This window comes from Lathamus discolor, chromosome Z (genome assembly GCF_037157495.1).
Source record: "Lathamus discolor isolate bLatDis1 chromosome Z, bLatDis1.hap1, whole genome shotgun sequence".
Classification (NCBI taxonomy): Eukaryota; Metazoa; Chordata; class Aves; order Psittaciformes; family Psittacidae; genus Lathamus; species Lathamus discolor.
This window is the reverse complement of record NC_088909.1, coordinates 19,981,217-19,994,356: the sequence shown is the minus strand read 5'-3', so window position 1 is coordinate 19,994,356 and position 13,140 is coordinate 19,981,217. Positions and strand designations below refer to the sequence as shown.

The 13,140-nt window shown below is 40.3% G+C and overlaps 1 protein-coding gene and 1 long non-coding RNA gene across 5 annotated transcripts in view; one reads left to right on the top strand and one right to left on the bottom strand.

The window, feature by feature from the left end:
* LOC136005695 (uncharacterized) overlaps positions 1 to 10,522 on the top strand; it is a 33,197-nt gene extending 22,675 nt beyond the window's left edge. Inside the window, exon 4 of the long non-coding RNA XR_010608839.1 lies at positions 9,716 to 10,522. This is a non-coding gene — a long non-coding RNA (uncharacterized LOC136005695). The remainder of the gene's footprint in view (positions 1 to 9,715) is intronic.
* The window catches only part of SMPD3 (sphingomyelin phosphodiesterase 3), a 101,574-nt gene that overhangs the window by 14,874 nt on the left and 73,560 nt on the right, over positions 1 to 13,140 (bottom strand). For all 4 annotated transcript variants that reach the window (XM_065663398.1, XM_065663401.1, XM_065663399.1 and 1 more), the window contains exons 3-4: positions 8,863 to 8,938; positions 1,562 to 1,717 (exon numbers count right to left, since the gene is read on the bottom strand). In XM_065663398.1, the coding sequence (XP_065519470.1) occupies positions 1,562 to 1,717; positions 8,863 to 8,938 (232 nt within the window). The remainder of the gene's footprint in view (positions 1 to 1,561; positions 1,718 to 8,862; positions 8,939 to 13,140) is intronic.

The window sequence follows — 13,140 nt, the reverse complement described above, 5'->3', positions numbered from 1 at the left end:
AAAACGGATTTTTATAATCTACTTTTCAGTCCTCTTTAGTAGTATTTGCAATGTTTGCAACTATTATCTGCAAAAGCAAATACTTGCAGGTCACGACAGCATTAAGTATACCCTGTGCTTCTTGTGCAAAATCTGGGTTAGTGCCAGACCTTCTCGAATGGAGAACACTGACTACATGTTCTGCCTCTTGGCTTCACTCCTGTCTCATGCTGCACAGCCCCATTCACTTCCCCTTTGCTACCTGGCTGGGCAGTCTCCCCTTTGCTATTCAGCAGGTTTTTTATTTCCTTGGTGGACATCTTGGCTTCCAGGCCAGTCTATATACCCATCAGTACTGCAGGTGAAACAGCCACATCACAGATTTGGCAGCAGATCTGGCTGTTTGTATCCCCCAGCTTCTGTCCCCCTTCACTGGCACTGCTCCAGTTGCCACCTCAGCCTGTTTTTATAGCAGCATGGCTAGCTGAAGGCCTCTTTCTTACTGAGCGCATTTCTTCCCCCCTTCCCTAAAAAAAGCTCACTATCACAGCTACCATTCTATTTTTTCCTAATACGGTAGTTTAACTACAGTATTCTCTAGCCATTACCACTTACTGTTCACCTCCACAGTGCATAACAGGTTCTTCTAGCAGTCAGAACACTTGCCAGCACTTCCTCAGACTGTTCTGAGTTTACTTTGGATCATACAGTTGTGACCCATTTATTTTTGGTACATATGAGCTGAACACCAGAAGGGCTGTGTTTCGGGTTGATGATCTCTTCTACCCTATTAAATGTTTCTCCAACTTTGCTAAAATTTTCTCTTGCAAGTGTCCAACAGCTCCAAGGCATTGTATAAGGCCAGCAAGGAGCTCTTGTGGCTGCCTGAGCTGTACTGAGCAGGAAGGCAGAGGGGATACACAAACACAATGTTCTGCACTCTATGTTAGCAGTTTAACCCTTAGCAAAGTCTAATATTTATGTTTGAAAAAAAGGCTACCATCTCTGTGAACTCACCACCCATTAATTTTGTGGAGTTCTTTTTCTAGTACCTTCAGCATCCAAATATAGAAGAAAAAAATTATTAGAAAACCCCAGAAGTACACAGCATCCGTTTGGTTTTTTTTTTTTTCCCCAAGACTGATTCAGCAGTTTACTTCTCTGCAGCATTAATCTGCACTAATTACTTTTAACTGCATGAATTTACTTCTTTTTTCCCCACAAAAATCCTGTAATATCCATGTCTTTCATTAGTAACAAAAATTCTAGTACAATAGATGTCTTCCTAATTCAAGTAAAACTAAACCACTGGATGTATCCTCATTATTGCTACCGGAAGTCGCAAGTTATTGCCCATTGTGCCTTAGAAAGCATCATGCTTACTAATTCAGCAGAGCTGGTATGTGTCAGCTACCCTCCTTGGCTTATTTCAGGGCTTGTACCTATTTTAGAGGTATCTGTAACAATTGTTTCCTTGCAAAAGCCAGTCACGGGTTCAGATACTGCTATAGCCTACAGGAAATCAAGAACTCTGTTTCTTTCTGGAATAGGTAAATACCAGGAAAACAAAGCCTTGTCTTACCAGAGGAGCAGTTATCAAAGTTAAGATCTCCACAAATGACATCAAAAGCCACCAGCTCCTCTGGATTGGCTGTACTGGAGGAGGAGGTAGATTTTCGGAATTCAGACAGCCAATCTTGAAGCATATCCAGTTGCTCACATCGAACAGTAGTATCTCCTGTAGCAAACAAATAAACATCCAAATAACCAAAACATGAGACAAGACCTCCTTTTAGCAGGTTTCTCAGCCCCAGGTTAGTTGGTAAGCTATTGCTAGACATTTTGAGAAAAAGGGTGCAAGATAAAAAATGATGTGGCTAATAGTATGTTCAGCATGTGGTGTGTAGCCCATTATGGATTTCACTAGGAACCACACTTTTTGATGATTTAAATACCTCCTCTTGGAGTCAATCATACCAGGCATGGCTGAAAAAGTAAGAATACAAGGTATCTACATATGCTTCAGACAACTAGCCAAAACGATGATGCTTCTAGCCAAAGGAAGAGAATGATCTGCACAGCAGATACAATCAGGAATTCACAGTTACAGTCCTACTTCAGACCAAACTGGATGGCATGTTCTGAGGTAAACCACTTGATCTTTCTTTGCTTTCTGATTTTTAAAATGAAAAATTTAACTTCAAGTATTACTACGAAATACACGTGTACAGTGAATTCAACTTGCTCACACTGTAATAGTCTATGTGACAAGAGATCTGTTTGCAGGGGGGTTGGAACTAGATGATCTTAGGGTCCTTTCCAACCTAAACCATTCTGTGATTTTTGTTCAAGTAAGAACACTTCAACTTGAAGTATTTTTTCCTATTTTTAAAGGTATATGTACAGACAGGTTTAGGTAGGCAGGACTTAAGCAATGAAGAACCAGATCCTTTCACCAGTTGCTGGGAAGTTACACGAGGCTCCATGTGCTGAGGATGTACCTCTGTTTTATCACAGAGGTAGGGAAGGTTTCAGATTGACTGGTTGTTAAATATTTTTACTTGCAAAACTATCTTTAATTGTAGCAACTAACAGTACTTAATTCTAAGCACATGAGGTGACATGAAGTCACTGGCTCTTTAAAAAGAGTACAACAGAAGTCTGATGTATGATGATGTGAGCAGGACACACTGTAGAAATAATTCTTTACTATGGTGTCTTCCTTTTCCTTTTGTTTTCACTGTAAATATAGTTAGCAGTTGTAATCTTCCTTGTTTTGAACTTGAAATGCTACGTCAAGTCAGAACAACATTACTTTTCTTCAGAATAAAAGATGTGTTTTCAAACACCACAACTGGAAGGAAAAGTAGGAAACCCAAAATGACCTGACTACAATTTTATTTTAACCTAATTTACTACTTTGTGCTAGCTATTAAAAAGCTGTAAAACTCAATTAGAAACATCAATTATGTACATCCAAAGCTGCTCTCAGTGACCACTCTGGAGACAGTGACTATTCAAGTCCACATCCTCACAGCTTGTTGATCACTTGTCTCAACTGCAGCTGTCACCAACACTTTATAAAGAGACTTTTCAAACATGAACTCAGCACACTGTAACTGCATTAGCACCCAGACAAACTTTAAGAATTAAGACTTCACTTTCCTACCACTATTAATGTGTGAATGGTTGGATTGTCAAGAACATCAGGGGAAGGGGAGCTGGGAGTAGTGTTAAAACAACAGCAAATACAAATTGAATCAATAATGTTCAACCAGGCATGACTTGATACAATCCTAAATAGTTAAAAGAAATACGAAAAAAGGACATGACCAGGGAAAGAGTGCACTTTAAATAGGTCCTGACAGTGACTCATCTTTTGAGACTGGCAATTCCTACACTAAATTACTTTTTTTTTTTCTTCTTCCACTTGCATTATTCCCAACAAATCTTTACAGGTTGAGCTGTAATATAAAGGGAGGTACAAGTGGACCTGTTCCTTAATGCAGTTTCTGGTTACCTGTACCTCACATTCACACATACCCTAACCACACAGCTTGACACAAATCCAGACCAATGTATTCTTGGGAAACCCCACTGCTACCCAGCACAAGAAAACCTTACCATGAAGATGTAGGTAGACAAAAGCACAAAAAATAGGTCATGTGTAATAAATACAGCCTGGAGCAGGTGACATGAACCACAGAAGTTGTGCGTGACTAACATACGTGCTGCTATCCAAAGATACAGACAGAATTACAGATTCATGCACTAGCTGAGGTGGCCCCAACTATAGCAGGACTGTGGCCAGCCAGGCTTTGAGGATCTCTGTGGTTGGAAACTCCATTACCTCTGGTCACCTTTTCTAGTGCTTTGTCAACCTTACAATAAAAAGCGTTATCCTTTTTTAAAATTACATTTCTGGCAATTCAGTTTGTGTTCACTGCTTCTCATCCTGTCTCTGTGCCCCACTGAGGAGAGTCTGCCTCCATCTTCCATTCACCCTCCTGTCAGGTATTTTACACACTTCTCTAAGATACTTCTCCTCCTGAATCTGATCAGTCCCAGTTTGCCAGTTTGCTCATTTCTGGTGAAGCTTACTCAACTTCATGGACTGTCCCTCCTTTGCAGCATCTGAATCTTTCTATCCTAGCTCATCTCCTTAGGCCAGTACTTCTTTCTGGTCCACCTTTGTTTTCTTATCACACAACTTTTAAGCATGGTGCTTGTTGACAAGAATGCAAGAATCTTCCTCCCTACAAAGTCCCCATTACATAAATTGATTAACCATCTAAACCAAGCCTTTACATCCCTGAACTGTCCAAGTTGCTTTGCATTTTCTGTGTTACCCATATCGCATGGCTTCACTAGGATGAGTGATAAAATAATACACCCATTTCCACATGGGCATAAACCTCAGGCAGCAACCTGTCACAGATCGGTACGGTGAAGAATGCAGCAAATCCACTCAACTGAAACACACAGAGGTGGAGTTCTCCAAAACAGAAAACTCTTGAGAAAAACAAAAGGCAAAGCCATTTTGGAGAATACTGCAAAAGGTGTTTGGTAATGTGCAGTGCTGTTATTAAAAAGCCATTACCTACAGGGTGACATACATCTTGCATGGTAAGAATGCTGAGCCTTTGCAGCAGCACTGTACACCAGGGAGTCTCAGGGCCGTACAGGAAAACAGTAGCCTTGGAACTCTAGAGACAGATGATTCCCATTTCTCTTTAGAACTGCAGAATTTGTGGTAGACTGGCAGCTCTGACTATCCCCACTAGAGGTCATAGAAGTAATTGCACTCCAGTACACTATGTGGAGCAGGTACAATGAAGTCAGCTACATTTCCATGACACAAGATGCAATCCTTTACTGCAATTCAAACATCACTGTTTTCTGAGATAATATTAAGCTGTCGCTATCCGGATTACTGGGTGGCATAGCATGTACTGCATGTATCTGTAGGCAGAAGGTACTAGTGAGTCTCAGAGCAGCACCCATAATCAAGATCTTTGGAGATGAAGGTAACTTAACTATTCAAGACACCAGAATAGAGAAGCCAAACCTGAATTCTGACCTGCTAGAGAGACAGACATTTCAGAAATTGCTGCTGACATGAAATAGCAGCAGTAGATATTAACGAAAAGACCTAGGTAGTAAGTCCCAACACTAACATTCAACTTCTTCCTCCAGCCTTCAGCTCTAATTAAATGTTCAGATAGAATCACTGATCTGACTGACTGCCACCAGTGATTAACCAGAGAATACCGATTTGGACTAATTGCTTTACACTCTTTTCGTCAGTAACTGGCCTGGAAAAATGCAAGTAATTGTGTTGTGACTGGCTCCTGCAGTCAGCATTTCCGAACTCTTTGCAAGTTCCCTCCAGCTTCAGATATTGTGGCAAGATGAAAGCGTAGTGTGGGAAACCTCAGCCAGCATAAATAAAGACTTCACTTTTGTTCATTATAGCATACTCATACTTGCCCTTTCCATTCACTTTGGAAATGCTTAAGTGAAAACCTGGCTTTAGTCAGAACTGAAGGTAGGTACTGTATTACACTGAAGATGACTGTTTTGTCCTGCTCTTGAAAGATGTTAGCAGGAGCACTGCGGTGGCTGAACAAAGCAGCTGACAAGCCTAGGCAGAGGAAATCAAAACATCCAGTGAAGATTTTTAAAACCAGACTTCTCAGCACTGGTAAGTGCTATGGGATATATTATCAGGGAGCTGGGAAAGAGGAGCCAAAAGAGCTTATAAAGTGTAGGCTGTAAAGCCTAGTCAAAAGGAAAAAATGTTTCCAAGCCAAAGCCAAAGGCTCCAATTTAGCCATGAGACAGGGTGTGGCACTCCTGGCTGTGTGACAGGTTAAGCAGACCCCTACCCTTGTAACATACTTAATCCAGGACAGCCTGGGAAAACAAAAACAAACTCCCTAAAAAGACAAAGCAGCAACCACCTCCTCAAGCCCATTCCCCTTACTCTGCTGCATCAGTTTTGAGCTAGGTCAGGTCTCCTGCAAGTGCAGCACAGCCTACAACGGCCATGGTTAGCACAGCTGAGAGAAGGAGGTGAAGGCAGGCTGCCAGGGGGTAGATATACCATCTTTGCTAGTTTAGAAACATATCTGGAATCACTGCCTAAGGGTGCTTAGCACCAAGGTTGCTCCTGGTGGCACAGTAAGAATTTCAGATGCTGAGGGGTCTCTCTCAGTCCTGATCTGAGTTCTGCTTCAGCTGTGTGTAAGCTCGTGGAACCCAAAACTGGTGCTAGAGAAGCACGAGTTGCCAGTACCTGTGGTGCTAACTAGATTCACACTAACTACAAAACAGGGACATGAACAAGGTTACAAGATAGTATCCAGCATGCTATATCATCTGAGGTGGGCTGGAATAGCTGGAGGCTTGCTGTCTTTTGATGGCTTGGTGAGGTGTCTGAAAGGCATGACTTCAAGGGAGGTGGGTGGATTCTGGGCAGCAAAACCTGTCCAAAACATTAATCACTGACTAACTGAAAGACACAAAAGAGCCATGTAAACTTAACAGCCCCTTGGAAAATAATTACATTTAAGCCTTATTAAAGGATCTCTTCATTTGTCACTGAAATGCAGCTATTTCCACAGTGGAAATGAAGACCTGCTTCATCGCAGCATTCAGTAATGGGCAGAGAATTGAGAAGACAAGCTACATCTCATTCTGAAGTTTTATTGAAAAAGGTGAATGTTTGGTCTGAAAACACAATAATTGTTCAGAACAGAGTTGGGCTGCACATCTCTTGAGAAAAGCATTAGTAGTTCATCCTTGACTATAAGCAGTTTATCCCTTCATCTTATACTCATGCATGTATCAGAACTGTCAAGTGTAAGTTTGTGTATCCTAAAGGGAAGCCAAACTGCACTCACCATGTGTGACTGGATGATTTAAATGGCTGACCTTTTAAACAGTGCATGTTTTTACAGATATCACATCTCTACATTGCTGAACTGTTTTTTAGATAATTTTTTAAATGTGTGAAATGTTATGAATCAGATTATACAAATCAGAAGGCACAGCTTTGCCAAACAAATGAACTTTAGTTTTCCATTTCATTAAACTAGTATGATATATTAAAGGACAGTTATACTCTTTGCTCACTGACTGCTCTGTTTGATTGTAGTTTGAACCTCATAAGCCTAAAAATATGAAGCAAGAACGTAAGTAGGAAAATGGAAGTTTGCATTTTACCCTTGAAAAAGCTTTAGGCTGACCTTGAAAATAGAACACTACCTTCCCCATTTCCCCCCCTTTTCCTTTTCAGTATTATAGGGACTTCGCAATGCAGTTATCAGAGGCTGAGAATACATGACTAGGTAATAAAAAGGAACAGGACTGAAAATGGAAGTTTATGATCTAAACGAGACAACAACAAATCTCTGCTCCACAACACCAACCCCATGGTACATTACCATAATTCAAGAGTTTAAAATAGAAAACCAGAGAAGGATGTTACATTGTTAAAATGTAGCTGAAAAATTAATGAATCTTCTTTACCACTACCCAGTCCCTCTAATGTACTTCAGGGACTGGTGGGTTTGTTCCCAAGTCTGTCTGTCTGCAGCTGAAGCTGCAGAGAAATGGATGAAGTGAAGTGATGAAGTAGAAAGGAGCCGGCTGCTTGACCGGGTTAACCTTAACATGCTGTGGCACATTGGTTCAACCATGTGTAACAGATTGCTAACTGGCCTCAGCCCGTAGCATACTTGCTGTCTAGGTAGTCCCAGAGGGCTGTGTTGTGCTCTCCAGCATTCAGGAACACAAGAATCGCAGTTGAATCAAGGGAAACTTCAGGATATCCATCACTCTTCTAGTTAAATTAAACTCTAATCTTATCTCACACAAAGTAAAGATTTGGAGATAAAGCTTTTATTTTACTCCTACACCTACTAAGTGCAGAACCGACAGTTTTGATACAAAAGATAGGAGAGACACATGGAAAATTTTCCATAGGCATCTCCAAGATGTTCAAGTATTTGTCAGTTTTAATTGATGAGTGTTGAGATGAACAGCTCAAATGGCGAAGTGTCTCAATTTCAAAACGTATGCATCAGAACACTAAAAATGGAATAAAATAACCCTACTATCTATAAACTTTATTAATTTTTCTTTCCCTTGCTTTCTGGATTGGGATTGTAAAATGGGGATGAGGCCACTCATCTACCTCAGCCCTGCTCTGAATACTTAATTAAATGAGAGCTGAATGTTGAGATACTATTGTAAAAAAAAGGTCATAAAAGATGGTTGATGAGAAACAGGCTCCGCCACAACCTTTTTTAATGACCTTAGAATACTGTTTCATGAAACAAAGGACACACATCGGGCTGTGGAGTGCTGTAGTAAATGTTATAATGGGATTGCTTACAGGAAAATATTTCCATGAGTGTATTAGCCTGCTTGCCATTTATGTATGAAATTTACAGGTCAGGACCCAGAGAATCTGGGCTTATTCCAGCTGCTTATTTCTGCTGTCCCCACTTATACCTTCTGATAATCACCTGAATATATACAAACAAGTGTTTGTATATTGATACAGTATGGGCTGTTAAATGCCATTGAGTAATGATAGCAATGTATATGCTAAAATAACAGCATTTGGTTAAGAGGGAGCAGAGAGAAGGAAATCTCTTAAGGCATATTTTTGGTCTCCTATAATACTTAACTACTTCAAAAGTGAAAAGGGGAAGGTTTGTGGATATACTTTTTACCCTGCTTGACTATTTCACTGCAGTGCAGACTGCACCACGTCAGAAATACTGAAGAAGCAATGCTTGTTACTCTCACACAAGAACACCACCACAGGCCTAGGAACAGTGAATAAGTAGGATATGCAATTTAGTACAGTACCTGCAATAGCTTGCAAGTGAGTGCAGGCAATGTATCCCACAATTCTTTGGTCCTGAGGTGTACTTCCCACTTGCACCTGGGAGGGAAGGAAGAAATAAAAGGGTGATTAATGGAAAAGCTCATACAACTCCACTTCCACTCTGGCCGTGCAGCCTCTGTACATGGTATTGGCCTTATTTTTCCCTAGTCTTTCCATCTTGGCTCCATTTTGAAAACACACACACTTGAAAACCCACTGGCAACACACACTGGGGCTTCCTGGGGTCCCACTGCTGCTAGCATGCTGCCTCCCTCCTGATCACCGCATCAACCTTTCTATTTTGATCTGCAACACATACAAAATGTGCAACACATGCAAGATGCCAAAGGAGGCTGGCAAAAAGGATGAAACATGAAATAAATACTGGGTTTAGGCCATGTTTTCTCCATTCCGCAGCAAGTTTTAAATTTTGATGGATTTTTTTCCATGTTTCTACAAAGTTGTTAGGGATCTTTTGCTACATCTCAGCAAAGTGTTTACATTCTTCAGTGCACAGCAGCAGCCCCCATGTCTGTCAACCAGATGAAAACACAGCGTATGCTGCTGCTCTTACTCACAGAAGAGGCAGGGCTTCCAGGGAAGCTGGAATATAGAATAATTCCTCATCTGTATCATGTGCTACAGTCTTTTAAATATATATTTGCCAGTAAACACAGCCAAATCAGAATCAAGTTCTGATTTAGGTTTTTACCTCTGTTGAAGGGTTTGGAAGCTCAGGACTTACACAGCTGCAAATCAGAATTCTCAGTGATTGGAGAATCAAGATTTGGTTTGAGGCAAGAAACTAGTTTAACCATATGGTTTTCCTCCTAGAAGTTAACATGGCAACACTGCATGGACTACTAAAGGAAATGCCCACTGAGGAAAGTTGTACCCAGGGCTCAGAAAACAAGACCACAGATGACTCTTCTTCACAAGGCTTGGTTCAGATTTCATCTGACACCTCGAAATAACAAGCAGAGCTCCATTTCATACAGACAGAGTTTTGTCAGCTTGGTTGGTTTTCTTGGTTTTCAGCTATCCAAGAACCATCCGATTCATTTTATAACTGGAAAGTCAGCTCTAGAGTGAGTGAATTTGGAAGTTATTTGTACTCAGCAATACCTTGTTCACTTTCAGGTTTTGTGCCAACTAGCAGAATATGTAATAAACAACTTGCAGTATTCTGTCCTCAGCCTGTTCAGTCCTCATTTAGACAGCTTTCCAAATTGATATCGATGGTGTTCTTACTGCTGTGCCCATACGGTTCACCTGCTTCAGGGAGGGTGAAGGTAAACCAAGACAGGGAAAATACATGCAGTCACTGACGGATCCACCCCTAAGCCAGAGGATTCTCCTGAACTTGTAAGAGTGCAGCAGAGACTCGGAGGACATCGTGATCTGCTGGATGGATGCTTGCTACTGCTGCAGATGTTCACTATGCAGAGCTCTTTCTTCCTCCTTCAGGCTGCCCCCATGTGAATATATTACAATGTCACAGGTGAATTAATAGGATTGTTCTCTCCAGCTTTTTCTGCAACATATGCCATTCCAATAGAAAAGTGGGAAACCACCGATTTATAACCTCTACTATTTAGGGGAGGCAGATGTATCAATTATATTTTCCAAATGTTGTAGCTCAGATTTGTAATGTCTGCTAGTTTACAAATGTGCAGTGTCTCCTGCTGCAGAGAAAAGTGTGTGTTGCATGTCTTTCTGTGACACCTACTGTAACTACACTGAAAAGAAAATACTGCATGTAAAGTTTCCTGCCTTATAGCAAGAATGTGCTGTTTGTAATCCTGTTATTAACCACAACAGATGGAATCATTGTCAGTGTCTGTATCCAAAAAGCATAACAGATTTAGGTCTGAAAGCTGAACATCCAAACACAGGCTACAGTCAGTTGACAAAAAAAAAGCTCAAACTGCCTTTAGAATTTCCTGTGCAGCCTTAATGGAGTGTCTTTAAAAGGCCTCATACTCATCAGCTAATTAATGCATAGGATCATCATCGTTTGCATTAAGCATAAATAAATACACTGCGCACACTGTCCCTGTATGCACAGATCCATACTGAAATGGTCTTGGGATCTTTCACTCTCAAAGAACGACAAGAAATGGCCTAGAAGAAAGACTGACTGTAGCTACAGGCTGCTGGGTGAGTGCAACAAATGCCCCTTGGGGTTACCACCATGGAGGAACAGTGCCCCAGGCCTCTGCACTTGTTAGAAACAAGGGCTGCTTTACACACCCCTTGTGGGGAAAAGGAGAGGGCCTTTCCTAAGGACTCTGCTACTTAAAAAACCCACACACAACTCAAAAGCAAGAGCTGAAGACACTAACATAATTAGAATTAAGGAGGTAAGTAATAGCATGGAAGTATATCCAGAGCAGCTTAACTCCCACATTTCCTCCAATGTTTTTGACTTTTGGTTTGGGTTGGTTTTTATTGTTTGAGTGGTACTATTGATGTAAACCACCAACCACAGTCCTTTTGAGTACAATCTTAATGGAGGCAAATATTTGTGACAACTGCTAGGAGAGAAAATAAATACCCTTGCAGCCTTAGTCAATACCCAGCTACATCAGAAGCCCTAGTCTATTAAATATGATCTGAAATAAATAGTAAGGAAAATGTAATTATTCAATCTAATTTGGTGTTTCACAGATGGACAAGAACTGTGGGATGTGCAGTCAGGAAAAACATTTGACCTCTAGAATATTACAAGGTCTGTAATTCTGCACAAAACCATTCCTTTGTGTGGCCAAAGAGTGTAGCTACTTTCAGGCTGTTCCATTTTCAAGGGTATGTTATGTTGCGGTGACTTGGCCCAAGCAGCTGCGTGGCAGTCTTTCAGGAAGGCAACACTGAGCGTTCACTTCAGTCTGCAACGGGGATTTGGCAGAAAGGTTCCACTTCCATCAAACCAGGTCATTTCACAAACATAACAATTTCTGCTGCTTAATACAGAAAAAAAGTCTAAATTCACATTTGCAAAGAAAATACATGTAAGATGATAAGCCAGAGTGCCTCCTTCACCATAAGCCTGACTTCAGTTCACCTCCACTGTCTGACAGTAGCAGCAATGTGTCAATAATACATTTACTGAATTATCCTTCTGCAGGAACTAATTCAATTACAACTTTTAGAAAGTCATTGTACAGTCTTAGTTGTGTCATAGATTAGAAGAGAAGCACTTCTGTTTCTATGGAAATTTACAGAAAGAAAATATCTAAATATATTTACAACTAGCCTATGTTTTAAAACAGGGTAATTATTACAAGAGGAAAAAGTTGTATGTGTTATCCTGTTAAACTCTGATGTTACCTAGAGGTAAAGTTAAAATAGAACATATTTGTGGTTTAATAAAGTGTCCCAATTATGCAACTTTGACAGAAACAAATGAACATTTTTCCATATTATGCTGAAATATGCAAAATATATTCCAGTTAAGAAAAGTTAAGTTTGCTTATTTAACTTTGCAAAAGCTAGGAGTGGATTTGGTACACCACTGAACATTACATTTTGTTCGCTGTTGGGGGGGGGGGGCGGATAAAAGCTCCTTACAGATGAGAAAAGCTATTTTCTGTAAAGCGGAAAGCCTGCTAGGTTGTATTTGGAATTCAAAGCATCAGTTTCTACTGCTACATATTTACATTTGATACCTCCCTATAAATTAAATAAGAAGTGCAAACCTGACAGCTCTGAACTTTTATTGGTAACCTCAAGTGCTTTTCTCTGTGCTATAGCACCTTAGTACAAGCTGTTGGAGAGACCACATCAGCTGTACTGTACTGCACAAAGTGGTGTATATTCCTATAGCTGTGTATCAAAAACTTGTCCTTTGTCAATGGAGTAGTAGACTGGTATCAGATAATACATTGTGCTCATAAAAGATAGCAAGTGCTCAGGGCTACAGCAGGAAGATTCTTGTTGACAGGAAGAAAAATAATATAATGAGCAGCAACAGTTGAAATTTCAGAGCTAGAGTGAAGGAAATAACTTGAATTTCAATCACATTACTTGCTGTCATGAGAATTTTCTGAGTTAAAGGAAAAAATATGCACATCCCATGTTTACCATGTATAGTAAGTATACAAAACTGCAAACATAACCAATGCCTTTACATTTATATTTACACATAGTTCTGTTGTATCTGGGTATCAAGAAAAGCATTAAGAGATACTTCACAATAAAAAACAGGAAATGCTACCTAAATACCAGCAGTGTTTCAATACCAGCTTAAAAACCAGCTT